This window comes from Gadus macrocephalus, chromosome 14, assembly GCF_031168955.1.
Source record: "Gadus macrocephalus chromosome 14, ASM3116895v1".
Lineage (NCBI taxonomy): Eukaryota > Metazoa > Chordata > Actinopteri > Gadiformes > Gadidae > Gadus > Gadus macrocephalus.
In genome coordinates, this window is record NC_082395.1 from 8992529 (window position 1) to 9017110 (window position 24582).

At 40.7% G+C, this 24582-nt stretch overlaps 1 protein-coding gene and 1 long non-coding RNA gene across 2 annotated transcripts in view; both read left to right on the forward strand.

The window, feature by feature from the left end:
• galnt18b (UDP-N-acetyl-alpha-D-galactosamine:polypeptide N-acetylgalactosaminyltransferase 18b) overlaps window positions 1-24368 on the forward strand; it is a 44461-nt gene extending 20093 nt beyond the window's left edge. Inside the window, exons 4-11 of the mRNA XM_060071100.1 lie at window positions 1450-1633; window positions 2728-2925; window positions 3215-3329; window positions 6090-6275; window positions 8069-8206; window positions 12782-12877; window positions 18400-18564; window positions 23641-24368. Of these exons, the coding sequence (XP_059927083.1) occupies window positions 1450-1633; window positions 2728-2925; window positions 3215-3329; window positions 6090-6275; window positions 8069-8206; window positions 12782-12877; window positions 18400-18564; window positions 23641-23790 (1232 nt within the window). The 3' untranslated portion in view covers window positions 23791-24368. The remainder of the gene's footprint in view (window positions 1-1449; window positions 1634-2727; window positions 2926-3214; window positions 3330-6089; window positions 6276-8068; window positions 8207-12781; window positions 12878-18399; window positions 18565-23640) is intronic.
• On the forward strand, window positions 8562-11068 carry LOC132471810 (uncharacterized). Its single transcript, XR_009528921.1, has 2 exons — window positions 8562-8838; window positions 10657-11068. It is a non-coding gene; the product is annotated as an uncharacterized LOC132471810 (long non-coding RNA).
• Window positions 24369-24582: the final 214 nt, after the last annotated feature.

Below are 24582 nucleotides of genomic sequence, written 5' to 3' on the forward strand. Positions count from 1 at the left end.
ACGCACACGCACACGCACACGCACACGCACACACACACACACACATTAATACACCTCCCCTAGACAGTTCCACCATTGTCATTATCACCAAGATGGTAAATCTTATCTCCGCTCAACATTGTCGGCCCGGTTGGCCAAAGGTGCGGTGCAGGTTGTTCGGGCTGTTCGAGGGGCTATCCGTTACTCCTAACCTTCCAGGTACCTGCAGCCTTATTACAGTCATTTGCTTCCTGTCAGTGCTCACCTGCAGACATTAGCATGCAGCAGACAGTGTAGCTATCAGGAAAGAGAAGGGTAAATTGACCTAGCTGATTCCTACTTAATTGGGAAATGTCCCAAGCTGTGGCCTGAGAAACGCTTGGCTGTGAAACACTGTCATGACACGGGCTCAATTATACGAGGGACTGTCAAAATTGTATATTTTAACTGAGCAGAGTTCTACAGTTGTGTGGGTTAGGTGCGTAGGAGCTTATATTTAGCTGCAAATCTGGAGCTAAATATGCAGAGCATAGAGAATGGGATAAATACTGCATGAACTATAAGACTAAATACTTGTAAAACATTAGTTTTGGGGGAAAAGAGGATTTTCAAAATAACACACATCTTCATTTATAGTCTCCAGATATCTGACACTTGCAAATAAGCAGTGTTTATAATGTTCTCAAGTGAATACTGAGTGAGATAACAATGGTAAATGCCCCAAACACTCACCTCCTCCATTTCTTAAGGGGGATTGCATGCTGACACCACAATATTGCAGTTGGCAGTTGTCCTGCGTGTGTTTGCATGCATGCATGTGTGTGTGCCTGCAAGCGTGTATGTGCGTGCATTTGTGTGTGTGTATGGGTGTGTGTGTGTGTGTTTGTGTTGAGCTCTATGGAGGGAAGGAATGCCATCTGAAGCTGCGGCCTCCTTGGTCCAGTGATCAAAGCAGTGGAGCAGGACTAGTCTACTCTTGGCACCGCTATCCCAGACATGTTGTCCTTAGGAGGGAAATAAGGAATGGAGTCGTGTGGTTAAAAGTTTGCTCACTAGCTGCTATTTCTCACATGGTCCACCAACTCCCCAGCAGGGACAACGGAATAACGATGTATGTGTTTTTACTGTGTGTGTGTGTGTGTGTGTGTGTGTGTGTGTGTGTGTGTGTGTGTGTGTGTGTGTGTGTGTGTGTGTGTGTGTGTGTGTGTGTGTGTGTGTGTGTGTGTGTGTGTGTGTCTGTGTGCCTGCCTGCCTGCCTGCCTGCGTGCGTGCGTGCGTGCGTGCGTGCGTGTGTGCCTGCCTGCCTGCCTGCGTGCCTGCGTGCGTGCGTGCGTGTGTGCGTGTGTGCGTGTGTGTGTGTGTGTGTGTGTGTGTGTCTGTGTCTGTGTCTGTGTCTGTGTGCGTGTGTCTGTGTGCGTGAGTGCGTGCCTGCCTACGTGTGTGCGTGTGTGTGTGTGTGTGTCTCTGCAGAGGAGCTGAAGGAGAAGCTTCAGGAGTTTGTCTCGGAGACGAACCGGCGTCGACCGGGTTTCATCAAGACGGTGAGGCACTCCAAACAGGAGGGCCTTATCCGCTCACGAGTGAGTGGGTGGAAGGTTGCCAGCGCCCCAGTGGTGGCTCTGTTTGATGCCCACGTGGAGTTCAACGTAGGCTGGTGAGTCAAAACGGGTACAAAGCATCACTGCGCACGCCACATGTAATTAACGCTTCGGAAGGCTACGCTTCATTGTTGACGTTGTTTTACCCACACCGGGTCGGTGTATTATGTTCCCCTCGTGCGGCTTTTATCTTCACATATGGATTACCGTTTATGTTGTGAACGCATGCATACGGTATGGGTGCTAACACATGCATACGGTATGAGGTGTGCCGGAGCCTTTGCTCGTCTCTCCCGCCACAGAGAATCACTCTGATTGGTGGCGAGCACCACATTATCTAGCACTCTCGCTGCCTGACCCAAATCTGTCAGGGGAAATTGAACAACGTCCATTATGTTGCTTTTTTTCCGATTACGTAAATTGCATCCTCAATTTGGGTGTACATTTTTATTTTTTCATTCACTTCAAACAGAACGTCACATATTGAAAAATATGTTTCCTTCCATTGAAGGAATGAAAGGAGTACAATCACACTGATTATAATTTCTAAATGTGTAGAAATTATACACATAGTATTATTATGCCTTTTCTACTTATAAATGGCTTACTAATCCAATGTTTGACGAAGTGGCAGTGGCAAACATTTTAAATGGAGGAGACACACAGCTTAATATCTCCTGAAAAAATAATATCAACAACAATAAACATAGATATGAGTTATGATTAAAAGATTAAACGATTAAACATGAATAACCACAATTCTACCAATACAACTATTCAGCATGAATTTGGTTATTTTTTCAGTCTCTGTTTTTGTTTACTTGAAAGAAATATGTGCAACTGCTTGAATATAATAATTGAATTATTGGATAAAACGTTATTATTCACTGGTACTGTTCCACGAAATCCACTTTGCATAAATTTGTCTTTCAAATTTCTTGTTCTTTTCTTTCCAAGACTTATTTTCTCTCTCTGTCACATCGTATCTATTTATTTGGAAAGTATTGACAATTCAGTGATTAATCAAGTCTCCCTGCTTACAATATCAGATGTGTTTACTTTCCTGCCATGTTTACTGCGCTCGTGGAATAAAGCTGTCTTCTTCTTCTGAATATTTATAGAAAATTACCTTCCTCCTCCATATTTTAAGGGCCGAACCAGTTCTCCAGCGCATTAAGGAGGACAGAACTCGCATAATCTCCCCATCATTTGATAACATCAAGTATGACACATTTGAGATTGAAGAGTATCCACTGTCTGCTCAGGGCTTTGATTGGGAGCTGTGGTGCCGCTACCTCAACCCACCCAAGTCTTGGTGGCACAACGCCAACAACAGTGCACCCATCAGGTGGGACATATATAAGAGTCAACTTGGAAATTTCAACTTCATGCGTCATATGCAGATGAGATTACACAACCAGTGGAAGTCATGAACGGCCAAGAAAATCACAGTGTCGATAAAATATTCAGTAACAAAAATACACACAGCATCATCGTCAAACAACAAACCCAACGTGTCTAGCTTAAGAACATTTTTCAATCAGAGCAAAGAGTTGTTTTTGTGCCTCACTATAATCACGCTGCATCGTAATCATTCCCTTGAAAGTAGGATCAAACTGCATTCCTCAATGTTTCAGGAGCCCTGCCTTGATTGGCTGCTTCGTGGTTGACAGGCTGTACTTTGAGGAGATCGGCTTGCTGGACGAAGGCATGGAAGTGTATGGCGGAGAGAACGTTGAGCTGGGCGTTAGGGTGAGTCATGATGTTGCTTTTGTTCCTCCAGGTAATGGGTAGGACATTAGCGACGATAATGGCCCGTTAGTGCAGTTCGTAGCCAGGCTAGGTTGGTCCGGCCTCACCTTCCCCTCTGGACATTCATTTGGCTCGAAGCAATTGAAAGAATGATTTAGTATTTAAGTATTCTTTGATGTTTTGCGGTTTTATCAAGAGGCGTTGGGGTAGGGTATCATCTTCCGTCACATAAAGTTAAAATCAGCCAATGATCTGTTGCGCCTTTATCCAATGATTTTTTACAAAACATTGATTTTATAATTTAACGTTGGAAGATACATCTTTTAATTCTGGCGAGATAAGATGAGACGTTTCTTGCTGAAAACCTGTTGCAGCTGGCAACGGCTTACATGGTGAATTAGGGAACACAGGATGGAAGGAAAAATTGAAGTGAGTTTGTAGGACACCAATGATAGATCTCAGTTTCAGGGGAGCAGGTAGTGGGGTGAGTTGTTTCTTGAGTTGTTGCCAAGCCATTTTATTTAGGCATCTGCATCAGCTTTGACACGGAGTCAGTAGTTGTTTGGATCCCATCTCGTCTCCACATCCCCACAAGCAGATGGGCCTCAAACAGAGCAGCATATCCCGAGAGATGTAGCCATGATAGCTTTGATGCATCTACCCTACATAGAAATGACCAAGGCCATTTTCCAGCCAGAGGCTTGGAGTGATCAGGCACTTCCTTCTCTTTCAGCCAAAATCACTGCAGCAGATGCAGATGGCAAGGGGCTTGCGGTAGTCAAGCAACAATTGTAACAATTGTAACAAAGACTACTGAAATACATCGGAATACATTTTACACCCACCCACACATAGAGAGTTTTTATAGAGTCCAATCCAGCCTATTTGCTGGACATTATTAATGTTGATGGATTGGTTACTCATTATTAGCCAACATTCTTCTTTGCTTATGTATGAGCAATTAATTCTGCTCTACTACAGGACCCCTGGATCCCTGCTAGTTTCAGGCCTGTTTTATAGTGTTTACTTTTATTTTGGACAGCCGGGCTAGACTTAATGATGCTTAGTGGGAGGTTTGAGTATTGTCAGTTGTACTATATGTTCGTCCCTAATGGGGCTGATAAAACTGATGTGCTATACAAACGTATACACCTGGAATCAAGATAGTCCCCAGTCTTGTTCTCTTGTCCTCCTGCCCATAGCATATTGGCTGGCTATAAACCTCTAGCCCGACCTCAAGAGACCCGATTGGGCGCACAATGTGTCACAGCAGAGAAATAAATTACAAAATAGCAGACTTCCTCTCAACTAAGATCAACAAGCGTACAACACTTAAAACGTACTTTAGTTTTGCTATTTGAAAGATTTCTCGTTTCAGAAAGACAAGCTAATAATACCAGATTGCATGAATCACCATCACTATGAGCTTGCCATTGGCTGATTGAGGCATATTTAATCAGTGTTAAACATTTGCCAGGGTAAATACTTTGCTGTTAGAAATAAGTTGAATAGCACTGACTAGCTAATGAGTTATTGGGCATAGACTTGTATTCATGTTTTGCCACACGCTCAAAACCTTCAAAAATTGGACATGAGGAGGCTGATGGTGTATAACAAAACCTATCATTTCCCACAACACCTGCAAATGTGAAGTAGTGGAACATTGCCAGTGAAGCCAGTCAGTAACAATACATCATCAGCAAACCCAAGCGGATAGCTCCATTGCCCGGCAGTATTGGTTGGGATCATTAAGGACTACATCCATTATGCAAAAAGTCTAGACTTCTATGGATCTTCATTGCTCATTCACACTAAGTAACTAAGTAACTTGACATCAATAATGTGTATGCTATGTGCATACATATTGTGTGCATAGCATGTATGCTATGCACATGAGTAAATGAGTAGGCTACTCGTCAAGTAGACCACAACCGATTACCAAAATATTGACGATTTTCGTTTTGTAAAGTAGGTATTGTTAGAGTGAAGTTCTGAAGCATGATATATAATTTAATAGTGTGTATAATTGTGATGATGAACCTGACTCACGTGCACACTTTCCATGTAGATGCTGGAACGCCGCTCATGTTTTCACAGTTCACTAGTATAGCAGTTAATTGAAGATGCTTTTGTTTTCAATGTTGTTCTTTTAGACAATGTGGCTAGATTTGTAGTTGTCTCAAAAAGTAATTTGTCTCACTGTTATCTCTGAAATTACACACAATTATACCTATTTGTTGGCTTGGTTCTGTCTCGAGCAAAATCATTTTCCTCAAAATATGATTGATTTATGCCTGCGTAGGGATACTTAAGGGTCATATTAGAGGAGGAGACAGGGCTTAGCGTCTGGCAGCATAATTCCTCTCTGTAGAGCAATCACTTGGTCAATATTTCTACACAATAGGCTAATCATGGAGTACCCTTCCCTAAACAAAAGCCTAACTGAAACGCAATTAAACCAGATACATCCCATGTTTCAAAATGTTGGATGTAACATTTAAATCAGTGTTTAGAAGTGTACATCGCTAGCTCTGCAAGAGTGAAAAGCAGATAAAAGATTGCTTGGGCAGTCTCTCTGGAGTGAATGTAATGCACAAAGAATGTATTAAATCTGTCTATTAAAAGTTATTAATAGACCTAGAATACAAGTAAGTATTAGATCCCTTCTTGTCTGGCATGAAAACGTGTTCTGAATTACAATGACACTCATATATTACACTTGATGTGGTCTGTTCGTAACAATGCAATGTGTAATACCAGGTGTGGCAGTGTGGGGGCAGCGTTGAGGTCCTTCCCTGTGCCCGGGTTGCCCATATCGAGCGTGCCCATAAGCCCTACACAGAGGACCTGACATCCCATGTGAGGCGCAATGCTCTGAGAGTGGCAGAGGTGTGGATGGATGAGTTTAAAAGCCATGTTTACATGGCCTGGAACATTCCTCAGGAGGTAAGTAATGATGGGCCTGTTGCAGGCAATCCTATGGAATGGAATGTTTAAGAATGTGCAGCACTCTCCCATTTCATTTATACTAGAGTTCAGGGTTTTTTTAACTAACATGTCAAATATAATACCAATTATGGATTTAATGATGGTGTCCATCAACTATTTGAGGCCCGCGCAGCACTGTAAAGGATTGCTTACCTTCTAAATGAAGTCATTTAGAAAGGGTCAAGAATTGATTTATTAGAAATACAGCAAACACAAAATATACTGTTCAAACCAATGATTATGTTGGGTGTGTATCAGTGAGTGAAAGGCCAAACATATTTTCCATTGAATCATGTCATGCACATCAATCTTCTTGACCTTTTACTTGAAATTTAATTTTGTGCTGATGGGATGTCGACTTTCTCTTTTATAATCCCTCTTATTCCAATATCTTATGTGTTATCTCCTATCTTCCACACACCTCAAAACACCCCTTCTGTAATCTGCCTACCGACCTATAGGCTACGCCCCCCAAGGAAAGTGTATATACACCCGATGACCCAGAGGTTGTATTCAGCTATGATGGGCCTCTATCACAGAGGTGTTATTGTCGACTCTGTACGCATGCCAGGGCAAATTTATTACGTCATCAGAGAGACCCCTAATTCACACGCCTTGGTAATCACAGACAAAGGCGTCAAAAAAACAACGTCTGGTTGTTCTCACGGTCTGTCCTCCAAGGGTACCAAGGTCCTCCGAAGACATGTTTTGCTATGTTCCCAAGCTCCTATAGCTGCATATTGAACACTTACACACTAACAACATGTTATCAAAAGCACTTCTGGCACCCAGCCTTCGAGATTGTCAACATAGTTGAATGTTTTCTGAAATTGTACTCCTCTTAATTATGGTTAGCCATCGCAGCTCATTACTTTTGTAATTATAATGACCTCAAAATTTCATTTCCACAACTGACCGCTGCATCAAAAATGAATTTTTATCTTTGCCCTTCTTGATATTAATTTTGTGCAATATCATAATGGGTTCTTTCGAAAGAGGATCTCACAATGAAACGAGCCCTGAAATACTTGAATACGTTAGATATTAAAACAGGTGCTCATTTTAAGTATAATATTCGATTCCCTGGGGTATAATTACCCGGGATTTTCTGCACTTTCATTTTCTTTCAACTTTTATATCTGAATGTTTTCCTATATTTCCTGTATGTATATATATATATATATATATATATATATATATATATATATATATATATATTCCTTCCCATCTCATTATTATATTTCAGCATGGATATTCTAATTTTGTTTGAAATGTACGAAAAGCTGTGTTCATGATTTATTTAGTCTGGCTTTGGACCGTCTATCTTTGATCTTCTTAACGTTCTGAATCCTTGCCTCATCCTCTTAATTAGACTCATTTGTTTCAGCTGTGGCCAATGCGACTTAATTGTTCCCCTGCGTCCCTTAATTGCCCAACAATCACATTGCATTAAAAATCTGTGAAGTTTCTTCCAACATGCTCTCAAAAAGAGATGCATTGACTTTCGGTGGGTCCCAGGGGGGTATGGCTGCGTGAGTTGGGACTGGCTAAGATTTAAATTATGGAAAATATGGAAAACATACAATGGTACAGTGAACCGTAGCATAATTTCCTCAATGTGTTCTTAACTGGTATTGTGATTTGTGTGTGTGTGTGTGTGTGTGTGTGTGTGTGTGTGTGTGTGTGTGTGTGTGTGTGTGTGTGTGTGTGTGTGTGTGTGTGTGTGTGTGTGTGTGTGTGTTTGGATACAGGACTCAGGAATAGACATCGGAGATATAAGCGAGCGTAAGGCTTTGAGGAAGAGGCTGCAGTGCAAGACGTTCCGATGGTATCTGGTCAACATCTACCCTGAGATGAGGATGTATACCGAGACGATCGCATACGGAGTGGTGAGTGCAACCCTTCATCACAAACGACATGTACCGTCGTTTGGAGATAGCTGTCAAGTCATTCCCAGCCAATGAGAAAGATGTTCTCCTCTAGGATCTTGACAAGATTGATTGATCATGCTTGATATTGTTCATTGTTTTGTCCACTGGCTTTATTCTGTAAAAAGAAAATAATACAGAATAAAGCCAGTGGACAAATATATGCATATATATATATATATATATATATATATATATATCTTAGGCAATATGGATGCCAAATATATGGAAATATGAGTCCCAAGTTTTTCACTGTGCAATTACTTGTCATTTTATATGCCACTTTATCTTGCCAGAAAAGACTGTATTGCTTTTTGTTAGAGATGTCCGATATTATCGGCCCACCGATATTATCGGCCCACCGATATTATCGGCCCGATATTAGCATAAAAATGTAATATCGGTCAATATCGGTATCGGATTTTTTTTGCCTTAAAACCGATAAAATATATATATATATATATATATATATATATATTTTTTTTTTTTTATAGCTCAAATAAATGTTTTCAAAATTGTGCAGTACAGTGCACATTGTAATTGACTCATATTTGTGCATTTATTCAATTAAGGTTATTGAGTTTTAGTTAAAGGTCCCATGACATGCTATTTTATGTATTCTTTAAAGGTCCCATGACATGAAAATCTCAATTTATGAGGTTTTCTAACATAAATATGAGTTCCCCTAGCCTGCCTATGGTCCCCCAGTGGCTAAAACTTGCGTTTGGTGTAAAACGGAGGCTCAAGCGCGCTGATTTGGAAATCTGTGCTCATGACGTCATGAGGAATCTCAGCTCCTCCCCTTACTCTGCCTGGCCCGCCCAGAGACGTTGGCCCGCCAATGAGACTCGACCGTGCGAGCGCCATATGTGTGTGTGTGTGTGTGTGAATACACACACTGTAACGCAAGTGTTTCTTGTCGGTTCTTTGACGTGTCTTGTATTTCCACAACGAGACTGTCGTGGGGGTTATCTAAGCCATGGTTGAGAAGGAATTGGGGGAAAGGAACTTTGGTTTGACTCGCTGAAGTACATGAACTGCGACATGCCGCCGGTTGCTGCGAGGCACCATCGCCCGGCAGCGGGCAGCCGGCCGCAGGCAGCGCGCGGTTCAGTCGACTTCAGGTTGATGTGGAAGAACCAGAGACGTTGCAGAACCCGACAAAGTCGTTTGTGATTCATAATATCGTCTGGAGGCGCACACAATATGTTATATGATATAGATATCTATGTATTATATGATATTATTTAGATAAAGAGCTCCAGGACTGTAACGCAAGTGTTGTACACTTCCTTGTTATTTGGATAACCGTTCTGCTGTTGGTGTGATGGCGCATAACACGTCTGGTATTTCTACAACGAGACTCGTATTGGGGGTTATCTCAGCCAAGGTTGAGAATGAATTGGGGGGAAGGAACTTTGGCTTTGACTCCCTCAAGAACATGAACCACGACATGGAGGAGAAAGGGATTGTTGGCGGCGAATGTCTCCCGCTTGAGCCCCGCGGAGGTGCATAAGCGCTGCCCGGCAAAGATCCCTTTTCTCCTCCTTGTCGTGGTTCATGTTCTTGAGGGAGTCAAAGCCAAAGTTCCTTCCCCCAATTCATTCTCAACCTTGGCTGAGATAACCCCCAATACGAGTCTCGTTGTAGAAATACCAGATACGAGAGTCCGACGTCACACCAACAGCAGAACGGTTATCCAAATAAGTGTACAACACTTGCGTTACAGTCCTGGAGCTCTATATCTAAATAATATCATATAATACATAGATATCTATATCATATAACATATTGTGTGCGCCTCCAGACGATATTATGAATCACAAACGACTTTGTCGGGTTCTGCGACGTCTCTGGTTCTTCCACTTTCACATCAACCTGAAGTCGACTGAACCGCGCGCTGCCTGCGGCCTGCTGCCCGCTGCCAGGCGATGGTGCCTCGCGGCAACCGGCGGCATGTCGCAGTTCATGTACTTCAGCGAGTCAAACCAAAGTTCCTTTCCCCCAATTCCTTCTCAACCATGGCTTAGATAACCCCCACGACAGTCTCGTTGTGGAAATACAAGACACGTCAAAGAACCGACAAGAAACACTTGCGTTACAGTGTGTGTATTCACACACACACACATGTGGCGCTCGCACGGTCGAGTCTCATTGGCGGGCCAACGTCTCTGGGCGGGCCAGGCAGAGTAAGGGGAGGAGCTGAGATTCCTGATGACGTCATGAGCACAGACATTCCAAATCAGCGCGCTTGAGCCTCCGTTTTTTCAAAGGCGAGCAGAACAGCTAGTGCTAGTTTTACACCAAACGCAAGTTTTAGCCACTGGGGGACCATAGGCAGGCTAGGGGAACTCATATTTATGTTAGAAAACCTCCCAAAGTGAGATTTTCATGTCATGGGACCTTTAAAGAAACATACTGCTATGTTGCACATGGTTGTTCAGGTACAATGTTTTATCATTTGTGAAGTCAAGTTTGCCCTATTTGTTGTGGGCATTGTCAAGATTATCTCAGGGAGAGTGTAATCCAAACTGTTGTCTGAGACCATTAAAAAAAATAAAATAAACATGGCACTTTTCCCTTAAATTAAGTTGAAGTATTTTTCTTATTTTGCACAGACAATGTTAACATTTGGAAAGCCTTGTTGCATTCAAGAATGCATCCAGTGGGGCATCACAATAACATTAAGCATGTTGTGTTAATTCCACAACAGGAGATATGTAATGTTACCTAAATTAGGTTTGAGGAAAAATAACCCAAATATCGACATCGGTATCGGCTGATATCGGAATCGAAAATTTAGAGTTGGACAATATCGCATATCGGATATCGGCAAAAAAGCCAATATCGGACATCCCTACTTTTTGTCATTGAATACAATACACAGGCATTATTTGATATGTGTAAAGCTTTTGTTGAATACAATAGTTTTAATGACACCCTGAAATCCAAATCCCAATATTCTATAATGGAGGAGTATGGGGGTATAATGCAAGTATGGAGGTCCCAACAAACTGCAATGTTTTGGGTCGATATAATATGCTTAAAGCACTTGATGCTATGTAGAATGCAGTATGTGTTCTGCATTCTTTGCAGGGGAGAAATCCATGCTTATGACGTGATTTGAAATAATTACGCAAATGTCACATGATTTTTGTTGGCATGCATACAATAAAAGGCTGAGGAGAGTGCATATATGGGAAATGCATTTGTGTGCCATTCAGAATATGTGCCTTCCATTGTTGTGGCACCTTTGCTCATATATGTTCTTCAATATATTTGAAAAATTCCTATTGCTGAAATTAATCCCCATCTTCATATCTTTGACGGTGGAGCTTCTCCATAGGAAAACTCAAAGGGTAGATCCTGTACAGGAAATAGGTCAGCCTTATCTGAAAGGGGGAGCTGAGATAGTGCTTATTATTCTAAATGTCTTTTGCATTCAAAGGGATTTTCATTTTAATTTCAGAACTCCTTTCTCAACAAACAATTATATGACCTAGCTATGCTCTACAAGTAGAATGTTCCATTTTATATTGTTATATAGCAGTTAAACCATCTCTACGATACTGAACAATATTTGCTTACATTTCCGTTGTTTTCCGTGCAAGTGGGAATTTGAGTCCTTTATAGCCGTGTCCTTTTGATGTCACGTCTACACCTAATAACACTGTCTACACAGGACAGATATCTAGGTTTACCTTTTTTTTTTCATCTAGATTGGATCTAGATTTTTTTAAGATTATGTTGATTGAAAAAATTGCTTTCTGTAGATTAAATAAGAATCAATTTACACGAAAGGCCAACACAGCGCGTCCACAGCTGTTTGTACGTAAGGGCAGTTTACGAGAGATAACACACGTACTGGGTATCAGGTCTGCTCCACATCCTTGGCTTGCACAGTCTCCGTGAATGGGTGCAGACCGGAGTTTACCTGCTTACTTTGCTGTGGCGTACAACACCTCAGGAAGGGTTTAGACAGCGGTTGTTTCCGTCTCTCTGTCCCCCCCCCCCCGGATAGAAGGAGAAAACATCTCTCCTGCATCGCAATCTCACAACCGTTTCAATTGGCCATTTGATGAGGGATTCAGCATGCTTTCGGAAACAGGGCCAGTCTAAGACTCACACAAACAGCATCAAGTTAAAGTTGAAATAGTTTAGTCACGAGTTATCTCGCATGCAAGCCATTCTTAATTGTCACATTATCCAAATTTAATTAAATATTGTGCATGTTTATAAAGGATAATGAACATCGGTAATGTTTTTTTCTTAAGTTGTACTTAAAAGTACAGTATAGAGTTGCTATTACTAAGCACTGTCTTTTATGACTTTTATTTTTGGAGACAATTCCATTCTTAGCAATGGCATAATGTCATGTAATTAGTGTGTGTGTGTGTGTGTGTGTGTGTGTGTGTGTGTGTGTGTGTGTGTGTGTGTGTGTGTGTGTGTGTGTGTGTGTGTGTGTGTGTGTGTGTGTGTGTGTACGTGTGCGTGTGCGTGTGCGTGTGCGTGTGTGTGTGTGTGTGTTTTCCACAGCTAAAAAACTCAGTGAAGAATGACTTGTGTCTGGACCAGGGGCCTGAAAACGACAATGTGCCCATCTTGTATCTTTGTCATGGAATGACACCTCAGGTAGGAACACTGTTAAACACTGTTATTTATTCATATTATTAACTTATTTTCGATGATGTTGTTTATTCATCATGGTTTTATTACAGGGACAGCTGTTACTTTGCATTTTCCATTTCAAATGCTTTTTGAGACCCATGTGTTGACATCCATTTCTCTGTTTTCATTTTGAGAGATACACTTTGTCTCTGCCAAACTCTGGGGAGATTATATTTCAGTGCTCATCGAACAAACTCAAAATCCAAATAGAGACGTTGGCTGTTTTCGGAAGTACTCAGTTAGATCTAAAATAAAGCAGAACTCTTATTTTGGCATTGCAATCTTTATACAATTTGCTTTTCTCCATTCCTTCTCCTCGCTCAACCCCCTTACTGATCCCTTGATTTCATTTGCGCTGAGAACATTGGTTTCAGGGCTTGTGTAACCTTGCACTGACGCAAGGAAAGTGCTTTTATGTAGTGCAGCAGCTGAAATCATATTCCTCTGGTGTCCTGAGCTAACAGGTAAATCCATTAAAGATGCTCTTGGCATTTCACATGCATCTATGTTACTGCCGCTGTGTGAATCTAAACAGAGGTTGAAATCCTCACACTGGACTTTAAAAGGTATTTGAGAGCTTTACAGAATCGCGCTCATCACAAAGTACTTATCACCTTTTCCTTAACAAACTAATTATCAGCAATCCCTAAGGCCAAGCTGCAGACCCAACTCGTTTAAAAAAAGGAAAAACTGATGTTTCTTGTTTACAAGACTCATGTGTATTGATAATAATACAAATAACACTGAATCATTGACCCCTGTGCTTTCTTTCTACCATAGACCTTCTTCTGACTTTGTAATTGCTTTTTAACTTGCGGCCTCTTGGACAGATGTTGGCAGCAACCATTAAAGAGGAACACTCCTTTGATCGTTGTTTAATCTTCATAATATTCAAGGGGTAAAACACCACATGGCTTCAATGCTGTCACAGACAGCAGTATCCCAGCTCACCCTTTATCATTGCCTGTGTGAACCTAATAAATGTTAAGATCAGGTTGGCTGGTCTTGCACTCACACTTTTATATGAACGTGTCACACACTAATGGCCGAGCTAACATAAAAGGCTGACATCCTTCTATGATGAGGTTTGATGCACTTACCAAGAAGGAAGGCATCATTGATATAATTACCAAGATGGGAAATGCCACAGTTAGTTATTAACATAATTTAACCGGCATATCTCAGGCCACCAAAAAGCAATTTTCGAGCCATAGAAATATATACTCTATAATATACCAGTGTTGTCCTTTTGAAAGACCTCAAATATGCTATAGAGATTACCTTTAGTATGACCTTTTAACAACTTGTTGCTCTCAACAATCACTACACAGTAAGCCTATCTATTTAGAAATATAAACATACATGGTAATATATATAAACCTGAAAAGCTTTTTATCAATTGTGTTAAACATGATCATATTATGATCTATGTTATTGAGGAATATTGATTAACATTCAAAAGGATAATGAGTGCCTTTTCTGGATTGTTCTGCAGACAACTGATTTGGGGATGACCCCACATGGTCTTCAGTTCCCCTTGTGATGCATGTTATACTTTAATAGTGACCAAGGGCTATAAATCAAAGTTTACTTCACTTGACAAGAAATTAATGACCACCAATATGCTCTATTGTCAGGACTTTGTTATTTTAGCATGCTATGTTTTTACTGCTTCACTGAACAAACATATTTATGATATTTAAAACAATGTACTGAATTGCAATGAATATGCATCTGCCATTGGACATTCATAATTAGTACGGGCATAAACCCTGAGGCTTGACAGGACTATTCCTGGCAAGTAGATTAAAAAAGCCCAAGTCACGATGCGCCTAGAGCAACATGGGAATGGATCTTTTCTGTGGAGCTAGTTCTGCAGCTCATTACACCAAGGTCCAATTTAGACTGAGGAGATCATTAACATGGCAGTGAGTTCGGCTGTTGGTGTCTATTTAGTGCACAAGGTTTAACCAATTTATTCTAAAATGATGTGAACCTGATTAAGTCTATTATTTTAATATTAATTGCGAGATAAATCATGTATGATGTAATTCTATCTTTAAGGTTTCATATATTTCGTGACCCAGAGCAAATCTTAATCATACATGTATAATTAAAGCGTGCATTTTCTTGCTAGCAGCTTTTGGGTAAAAAAAAAAAAAGTTAAAATGCATAACTTTAGGATGCTACACTTTGGGTCTTTCGATTTATTATGAGATGAAAAGAAGAAATGAAAAGGAGGAGGGAAAAACAACAAAATTAGCTTCTTATTAAAAAAAGGTTAAATAAAGGGCATCCTACTTTCATAGACGTTTGGTTTCCGTTGACACATAAAACCGTTGAGATTTAACTCTTTTACACAAGATATTCTTTACAAGATATTTGTCCCTGCCAAATCAAAATGCACTTTATTAAGCCTCGGATCCCGTAGGGCTCCATGTCTTATTAAAATTTGTTAGAAATTGGTTCCAGTCTGCCAGTGATGTCAATTTTTCTCCAGACTCTGGACTCCTATGTCCCCAGAGAAAACTTATATTAAATATGCCCCTGTGAGCATGTTGATGGGCCAATTTCAGGATTACATCATGATCCGCGTGCTGCCCCTGCGATTGGTTAAGCTATGCATGACAGCAAAAACCACACCTCCGATATCAGAATAGAACTCATAGATTATTATGCTAACAAGCAGTATATTCCAGGCCCTGCAGCAATGCGAGTTAATGGCAACTGAAAGAATCTCTAGATAAATTAAGAATTAAGTTGAAACTGAATCACATCCACTCAAATGGATGTCTTTCTTTTCTCAGTGGTTTAGTGAGGTCCTATTTCATTGTATTGATTGGGTATTGGGTATCCGTGACAGGAAGAATGCTCGCTTGGATATCACTTTGTTCCATATCACCACATCCTCCGCCCTTCGATAAGAATACAAAGTCATTGTCCATCCCAAAGAGGAAAATGGAGATAAAGCTGATTAATTTGGCAGATTCCCTTTGTTCCATTGTTGGTATAGATCCCCCGTTTTTTTATAAAAAAAAAACATTCATGGAAAATCATCCAGGGATTTTCTTTATTGTTTCTCACTTTCCTTTTTTAAGGCCCACTTTAAATCCTCCACTGTTGATGCAGGGAAACGATAGCACTTATACTCCATTTGTTCATGAATATTGCTTTGTTGTGATGGAGCAGAGCATGCAAGCAATTACAAGAGCGCTTTCCATTTTGGATTGATTGTACATTTATCTATTCTACAGAGATGCTTAGTACTTTGACCTTTTCCATCGATTCATCCATTCATACATACATACTGTACATACATAGATACATACATGCATACATATTGAGGTTGTACTTGAGTCATTAATTGGGGGCAAATATTAAAAAATCTTATGTATCAGGGATCACTGCAACTTCCACACTCATCGTCAATATTCACACATGGAACGTGGTAGTGCAAATGTTTTGACCAGACACAATTTGTTTGCACATCCTGAGCCTAAAGATATAATGCCAGGACCACTTAAAGTAAGTTGTATGCTTTCCAAGCAGCAGCCTTGAAGTCGATTTGTATAACTCATGTGTAAGAGACAATCTAGTTGGTGATTCGCAAGAGGTTGGTGCAGACTGACCCAATATTCTGAGTCAATGGGAATAGATATGATTTTAGTCACGTAATAATGATCCTGGTTGAACTACATTTAGTTAAAAGTAATTCAAGGATTTGGCCGGTTGGTTCAGACCCTGGGTTTGTTGTTGACATTCTTTATGTCCAAATGCAAATCAGCAATGATTTTTGTTCAGAAATGGGGTAATTGGCGATCAATCACCATCTACTTTATTCTAAATGAGTGTTTAGAAGATCCCATAGCAGCATTTTTATTTTATACACCCTTACATAAGCGCATACAAACTACCCTAGCGAGTAGGCTTTCTCTAATAGTGCCACAAATCCACAAGTTTTGATTCTGTGTTTACTTGCCACTGTGCATGCTCACAGAGACTGAAGCGCATAGTTACAATTCTGCGTGAAGACAGGGGTCGCAGTGTAGGAAGTCTGATAATTCTTTATTCCCCATTGTGTAATCCAATGGGGGACAGCAAGGACTGTCATGCATACTTACTGTTGATGGTGCTGCCACTCAAACAGCTACAAAAAATCCATAACATTGCGAGACCACATTTTCAACGTCTGTAAACCTATTGTGTATATATTAAGTAAGTGTCTGCTACATACATACATACATACATACATACATACATACATACATACATACATACATACATACATACATACATACATACATACATACATACATACATACATACATACATACATACATACATACATACATACATACATACATACATATATACTACAATGACATTGTAGAGTTACTCAGGAATCATCCTTGTTAACATTGTTATTGTAAACTAAGGAAAATACATTCATGTGCTTCTTATCTGCACACGATAAAACCAATATATCTGCTTACTACTATATCCATCGCCATTCTCCTATTAGATTATTTTGGATATAGTCCTAATTTGCATAGCAAATTCTAATTCGTCAATGCATGCATATTCCAAGGCTGATCGTCTAAATACGGTTGAATGTTGGCGACCATATTTGAAAAAAGCTAGAATTATATACACAGATACGAACGCACATATCACACAAGCAAACACGTATCACACAAACATTTAGATTATTGCTAATCAATTAATTAATTAATTTAGGCTTTTATTGGTATGCCTGTGCTGATGGTATTTCGTTTTTGCCTAACTAACATGGGCCCACTACATAAGAGGGTGTGATTGAATGGAAGAGGCTGCAATTAGTGATGCCTCATGGCGGCTGAATTCATATTCATCATTCCTCTATAAATGATGAGGTGTCCACACCATATTCCCTGTGTTCGGGCTCAAGTCAGTAAGAACAAGCTAGATGCAAATCCGTTTCAAACCTAGCAACACAAAGACAACATCCCACTTGCCTTTTTCATATTTTATGACCTGGGGCCACGTTCTAAATGTTGACCCCAAATTCATTACATATTTAGTTAGATACAGAACAGTAGATAGTATTGTGGGCTAAGGACTAAACTGGAAGAGAGGATGGTAAAGCATCCTCTACCTGTGTAGCATTGTGTGCAAAGGACTTTTCAATCAGTAGAGACTCGTATAAAACGGAACAATATAATCTATTTAATACAATATACCGGATCCATGAAGTCTGCCGGGAAATGGCATCTCCCCCTGATGGAGTCTAGATGCCGCGGGTGGTAGATTTAGTGGCACGTTGGCGCAAATGTAGTCCTGTTTAACGCATGGAGGCTCCTGATTGGTTGAGAGATGGAGGCGAGGGGCCGGCAAATGCAACGACACGTTGGGACATTAGAATCGACATGTAATATGAGGAGAACCGTAGGGGAATGTATTCTCCTGCTTCAGCTTCCTGAATGGTCTGATTTGGTGGCTTGTTTCAGAACGTGTACTACACCAGTACCCAGCTGCTGCACGTCGGGCTGCTCAGCCCCACCATAGACGACGATGACAACAAGTGCCTGGTGGACGTCAACAGCCGCCCGCGTCTCATCGAGTGCAGCTACGCCGCCGCCAAACGCATGAAGCTGCACTGGCTCTTCACGCAGGTGGGCAACCCCCGTGTTAGGTCCTGCACACACGCACGCGCGCACGCACGCGCGCACGCGCACACACACACACACACACACACACACACACACACACACACACACACACATACAGTGATATACAGACGCATAAAGAGATGGTGGTGGTGACCACAGTAATCATTTTTGTTGAAAACATTTATCTTTGTACCAATTTATATTGGTACACAAGCTTTACCTGAAGAGCTCCTTTTACACGGAATGAGCAGCTCAGAGTAGTAGGTGTTGGTTTACTTTTAGTCTCTTCCGGATGGTAATGTTTGCTGTCGAAGTAAGCTGAGCATTTGATTGCATTTGGAGGCGAACAGGATCTGGTCTGGTCAGGATCTCGTCTAAATCAGAGACTTGATGTCGAGTGTCTGACAGAAGGTTACAGGAAGACATGGATGGACAGATGAGAGAAGTTGCAGTCTGCAATCTGCAGTAAGAAAAAGCAGAGTGCATTGTAAACGCGCCTCATCCAGTCACACCAAAAAGAGGCAGTTACTTAGGTCCCAGGGATCTAGTGTCGAGCATGTGTCCAAAACCAAAAGGCCTAGGGTTTCATCTGGCTGCAGTATAATCATTAAGAGCCGACAGGGTCGCCCAGATAGCAAAGAGATTTCAAGGCTGACCGAATCTCCCATTACTGTGAGCCAATGCGGGCTAACTACGCTCTCTGTCCTCCTTATCAGCCTTTGACAGTTGCATTCCCCAAAAAGAAATATTCACAATACTCAATATGCTTTTGGTGTATTTCAGACTGTGTATTTATTATTACTATGACAAAACACAATAATACATAGGAAGATTTGTTGTAAAAAATGTCATACGGATTAAAGAATGATACAAAATATTCAGAATTTAATCAACTCTGTCCCACTTTTGTTTCCTTTAACGGTTCTCCAGTCTAGGCTTTCGACAGTATTCAGTTAAGCAGATTTGGAAGATGAGGTTGTAAGCAGGAGGTTGGGGGAGGGAGAAGTTTGGCTTGGAGCCCTGGGTGGTCATCTTGTGTTCAATCTATCAATCCCCATTCTGGACCTGGAGAGTTAGGAAGCAGGAAGGACACAGGCCAGTGGAGGATGTAGGTGAAGAATGCCGTGAGAGACAGGTTGAAAAAGGAGGGTTTAAATACAGGTAGTTATGGCAGGTAGAGGAACAGGTGTGGTACTTCTCCCGAACATATGTCTCGAGAACTTTCTCTTACTAACGTGATAGTTGCCAGGATAACATGCTGTCGACTGCATAGGGACGACCTTGAACCTAAGACACTTCAAACCTTCGATAGAAAGACATTTAGTGGACATCATCCTTAGCAGTTTGACGTCTAGGGAAAATTGTGTGTTTAACAGTGGGAGAATTGGAGTGCTAAATGAGTGACAGTATTGCATGGCTTCTAGAAGTAAAAGCCTATAAATTATACAATGTTCTTGGGTGGGGGTTGGTGATTGACTCTTTCTTTTCATTTCGAAACCATTTGAGATGATGTGAAAATTGTAAAATGCAAACTGTGTCAGCTGCAGCTGTCATATCACACCACTTGTGCTGGTTAAAATTATTCACTCCGTCGGTACTCGGTAGTGCATTTTTGCTGTTCTGCTAGTCTGAACGCTGCTGTGTGAATGGTTTATTCACATTCGTCCTAAATTTGGAATCAGTTAAACGCTTCTGCATCCTCTTTATCGATGCAGGATTTTCCGGGGAAAAAATCTGGGGAGACTGAGAAAAACCTCTCAGTCTCCCCAGAAACCAGCAACTGTTTGATTGCATAGATGTTTTACATTCATTAGGGAGCATAATATATTAGCCTATATGTATATACTATATGTATATATACATATAGTATATTAGGCAAAAAGCCTGTATTGCATAAATCATATTAAAGGCCGATGCTGACATGAACGGACGTGCACAATTTCTTCATATTATGACATGTTCATAATTTTCAAGCATTTCAACCATCCGAAAGTCACAAAGAATCTGGCGACATTGAGCTGCATATATATATCAAATATATGATAAATTATTCGACGATCAATCGAAGATGGGGCTGGCCTGACAAATCAGATTCAACTATGCAAAATCTCAGTCGAGGACACCCCTAGTAGTGAATAACACCCAACTCAAACTTTCTAAGCATGTGGATGGAAGACTTCTAGTTGCACCAGTGAACCAGTTTCCATGGTGTGTGTGAAAAAGGAGCCGCACGCCTGATCTCTGAGAAAAGGCATTCATTATTGATGCCATTGCTGAAGTGTTTCGCTCAAACGGAAGAAGGCAGCCTTGATGAAACCGGAGCATCTTAAGGGAGCGCTGCGCGCTAACATCTCAGCTCATCAAAACATAATGGAGGGAAGACGCTCTCCTGCCTCTTTTCCGTAGTCCCCGCGTTTCAGCGTAAATTAACGTGTTGTAACCACCTTTCAAATGAAGGAAGAAAGAAAATATATAGCAATGTACACAAGGTAAATGTGACAACATTTCCATGGGTGTGTCGAATTGTTTAAGCAGTCTGTGAAATGCAACGGGCGTGGAGTTAAGAGATGAGTGACCCTTTTGTGTTGACCTAGAGATGTTTGGGGATGAGGAAATTTGAGCTGCTTGCCCTATTATCATTGGTTTATTATTGTTTTTTTGGCCCATTTAATGTACTTCCAAAATGAAGGATTATAATTCTCAATTATTTAAAACTTACTTGAATATACTTCAATGCAAGGCAAGTGTTTTGTAAAGTGCATTTCATACATCAAGCAGTTCAATGTGCTTTACATAGACGAAAAACAACAGTATAATTTATAGTGAAGAAATAAATGCAAAGAATATAATGAAAGTCTTCTTTTTGTATTCCATTTCTGCAAAGTCGGTTCCACTAGATGCCACTCAGTTTAACTCACTGCTCTTTTAATAATAGCTGAAGTTTAGAAATAGAATATATCAAATATTTTTTGAAATTATTTTACATCCTGACTGCAATCAATAAATAAAATGCTCTGACAAACAAATCATACAAATCTGGTATCTGTTGTTGGCCAGAAATAAGCTCATCCAACCATTTAATTTGGCCTGAATGAAATCATTGGATGGCCTTTCTGTCTGTCCACCTACATACCCGTCTGCCTGTATGCACTCTGCCCTGGCTCTTGTTATCCAGGTTTCGAGTCTTCCCCAAGGCAGACCTACTGCTAAAGCAAGCTAGCTAGTCACATGTTTTTGGGAGTAGCTTTGGAGGGAAGCCTGCAGTAAGGGTCAGATCTTTCAGTTTATAAATCTAGCTTGCTCTCGCTGGTTTCTCCAAATTGCCTACCCTAGCTTTACGGTACCGTACGAGGAGCAATCTGTCGTCACGTTGTTCAACCACCCAGCACGACTTGACCCCTGTGACATTTCTGCGTACAAATATAGAGCTGTCAGGTGCTTATCTTCCTCCTTTCTCTGCCTAGAGCTCTAACCATCTTCCGTGTCTCCGCGGGCCACTACTGCAGAATCCTTGGACTTTGACTAGTTACTCTTGCTGGTCTTTAAATGATGAGGAGGCCCTGAGGAGGAGACCCTGACTTCCTCAGACCTCGAAAACCTGCCGAAGTTAATATTATGAAGTACAATTCATCTTTCAAATTTAGTTGGATTTTCATGAATGTTCTTTTTTCTTTCTTTGGCGGCCTTCTCTTCACAAGGAAGTTTCAGGGACCCCTTGAAAACTTTTTCCCTTTGTCATCTACCTCAAGAGAACTATGCAAATGCTGTGTGTGGCACTGTGTCTTTCTAGAAGTGAGTGGCAGTGACATGAAAAGTGCTTTTATATGAAGCGGTGCCTTTATAATCTTCTATGGTTCCAGGAACACAAAGCTACATCACCAGATGAATCAAAACAAAGTAGGTTGCGGTGTCAGCAGCTAATTGCATTGAGATGGGTGGGGTCTCTTCGTTGTTAAATTTGCAGCCAAATGTATTGCATGAATCAGTCTATAAATTATGTAAAAAGAAGATAGGATGCTCAGAATGTTCAGAATGCTCACAGGATCGCACTCAATCACTGACTCACTCACACACACACTAACACGTATGTACAGACACACACCCACACATTATTTCATGGGTCATTTTCTTGACGCACCAATAAATGTCATGGTTTTAAAAATACAACCGGGATAAAATCATACTGCATTCCCTATATGGTTCAATTCCATTTTGAGACAAATGATTCATGCCATCTGAACTCTATGTAGCTGCAATTGCTTGGAGCCAGAATAGGAAGTTATGGTCCATGACAAGCTGACCATGACGACCTTTTACTTTACTTTACTTTATTATGGATCCCCATTAGCACTTGCCTCAACAGCATGGCTATTCTTCCTGGGGTCCTTCACACCAAAAAACACACAACATCATACACAACAACACTACAGATACACACATACATAGACAATAGTTCACTTACAAAAATTCAGAAGAATTTCAGAAATTCAAGTTTACAGTATTATGAATTGCATAATCAAGAGGGAGAAAAGGGTTAAAAACATACCCATTACATTGACTGTTCATTTGTGTACATAAATGTACTAATAGTACCAAAATCACAACACAACCACCACTGCTGTTATTCTATCATACTTAAACACAGATCAGTCAAGTTCATGAAATATTGGCAGATACTGTTTTACCCTCATTTTAAATCCTTATTTTGTAGTGGAGCATCTGATATAACGTGGCAACGAGTTCCATACTACCACAGCTCTGTACAAAACCGTTTTCATTTTAACCTCAGCTGATTGACCAGACATCTAGCAGCGGTCCTCTTTTTTTCTATTTTTCTTTTGTGTCCATGTTTGTGTCCATGTTTTAAAGTGACAGGTGGATGTGACTGCCGTGTGGATGTGAATGTGATTTGCCTGAAGGCCAGTCATTTGGCAGGGCCCAAGTGTCTGTCCAGGTGGGTCAGCTAGATGGCCAGGCAAATTGCTAGCGTTCTTTTTCTTTTGCCAAACGCAAGAGGGCTACGTTTCCCCGCACAGAATAGACATTCATTTCCTTGTTTGTTTGTTCTATATATTTCAGGGTGGAGCTATTCAGAACAGGAAATCGAAAAGGTGCCTGGAGCTCGCTGAGAGCGATGAGAACGAGTTTGGCTACCATCTGGCCCTCCAGAAATGCACAGGGCAGAAATGGTCCATCACCAACACACTGCTTAGCAGCTCCTTAAGATGAGCCTATGCAGAGGGAGATCAAGTGTGTGTGTGTGTGTGTGTGTGTGTGTGTGTGTGTGTGTGTGTGTGTGTGTGTGTGTGTGTGTGTGTGTGTGTGTGTGTGTGTGTGTGTGTGTGTGTGTGTGTGTGTGTGTGTGTGTGTGTGTGTGTGGTGTACATGTTGTAACAAAGTCATATTGTCCACCATGATGTCCACAATGTGCAGGTGACATTACATGATAAATGTTAAACATTGTATTTCCCTCACAGGGTCAGTGTTAGCTGGCTCCTTTCTTGGATCTGGTGTGTAGTTACTCTTATGTTTTGAAATGTTTGACTTGGAAGTCTAATTTTTTCCCATACTATTGCTTGTCATTGCTACTATGTAGCAAGATAAAAAAAAAACTGCTGTAATTGTTTTTAATTTTAGTTTCTTTCTTATTAGTTGACGTTTTTTGTGTCTCAGGTTTCTATGTAGTTTTATAAAGCAATTATGCTGTACAAAACGAGAGACGGCCTACACATTGGAGTACACTGTCTTTTCTAATTATGAATATTCTGATTATTTATAATATATAGTAATAAAAGAGTACAAACATGTTAAGTGTATCTTGTTTTTTTGTTCAACTGTAACAGATCAAATGTGATAACACTTGTGTATTCATTCCCATGCATCCACACAGAAAACATACAAGGGAAAAAAAGAAAGCGACAAGAATAGAAGGGTAAGTTGCGCAGTCTGTAATGACCAAAGCCAGGAAAGAAGCATTGAATCAAGGCCTATTTCTGCTCTGTTGTGCATCTGGGGAGATGA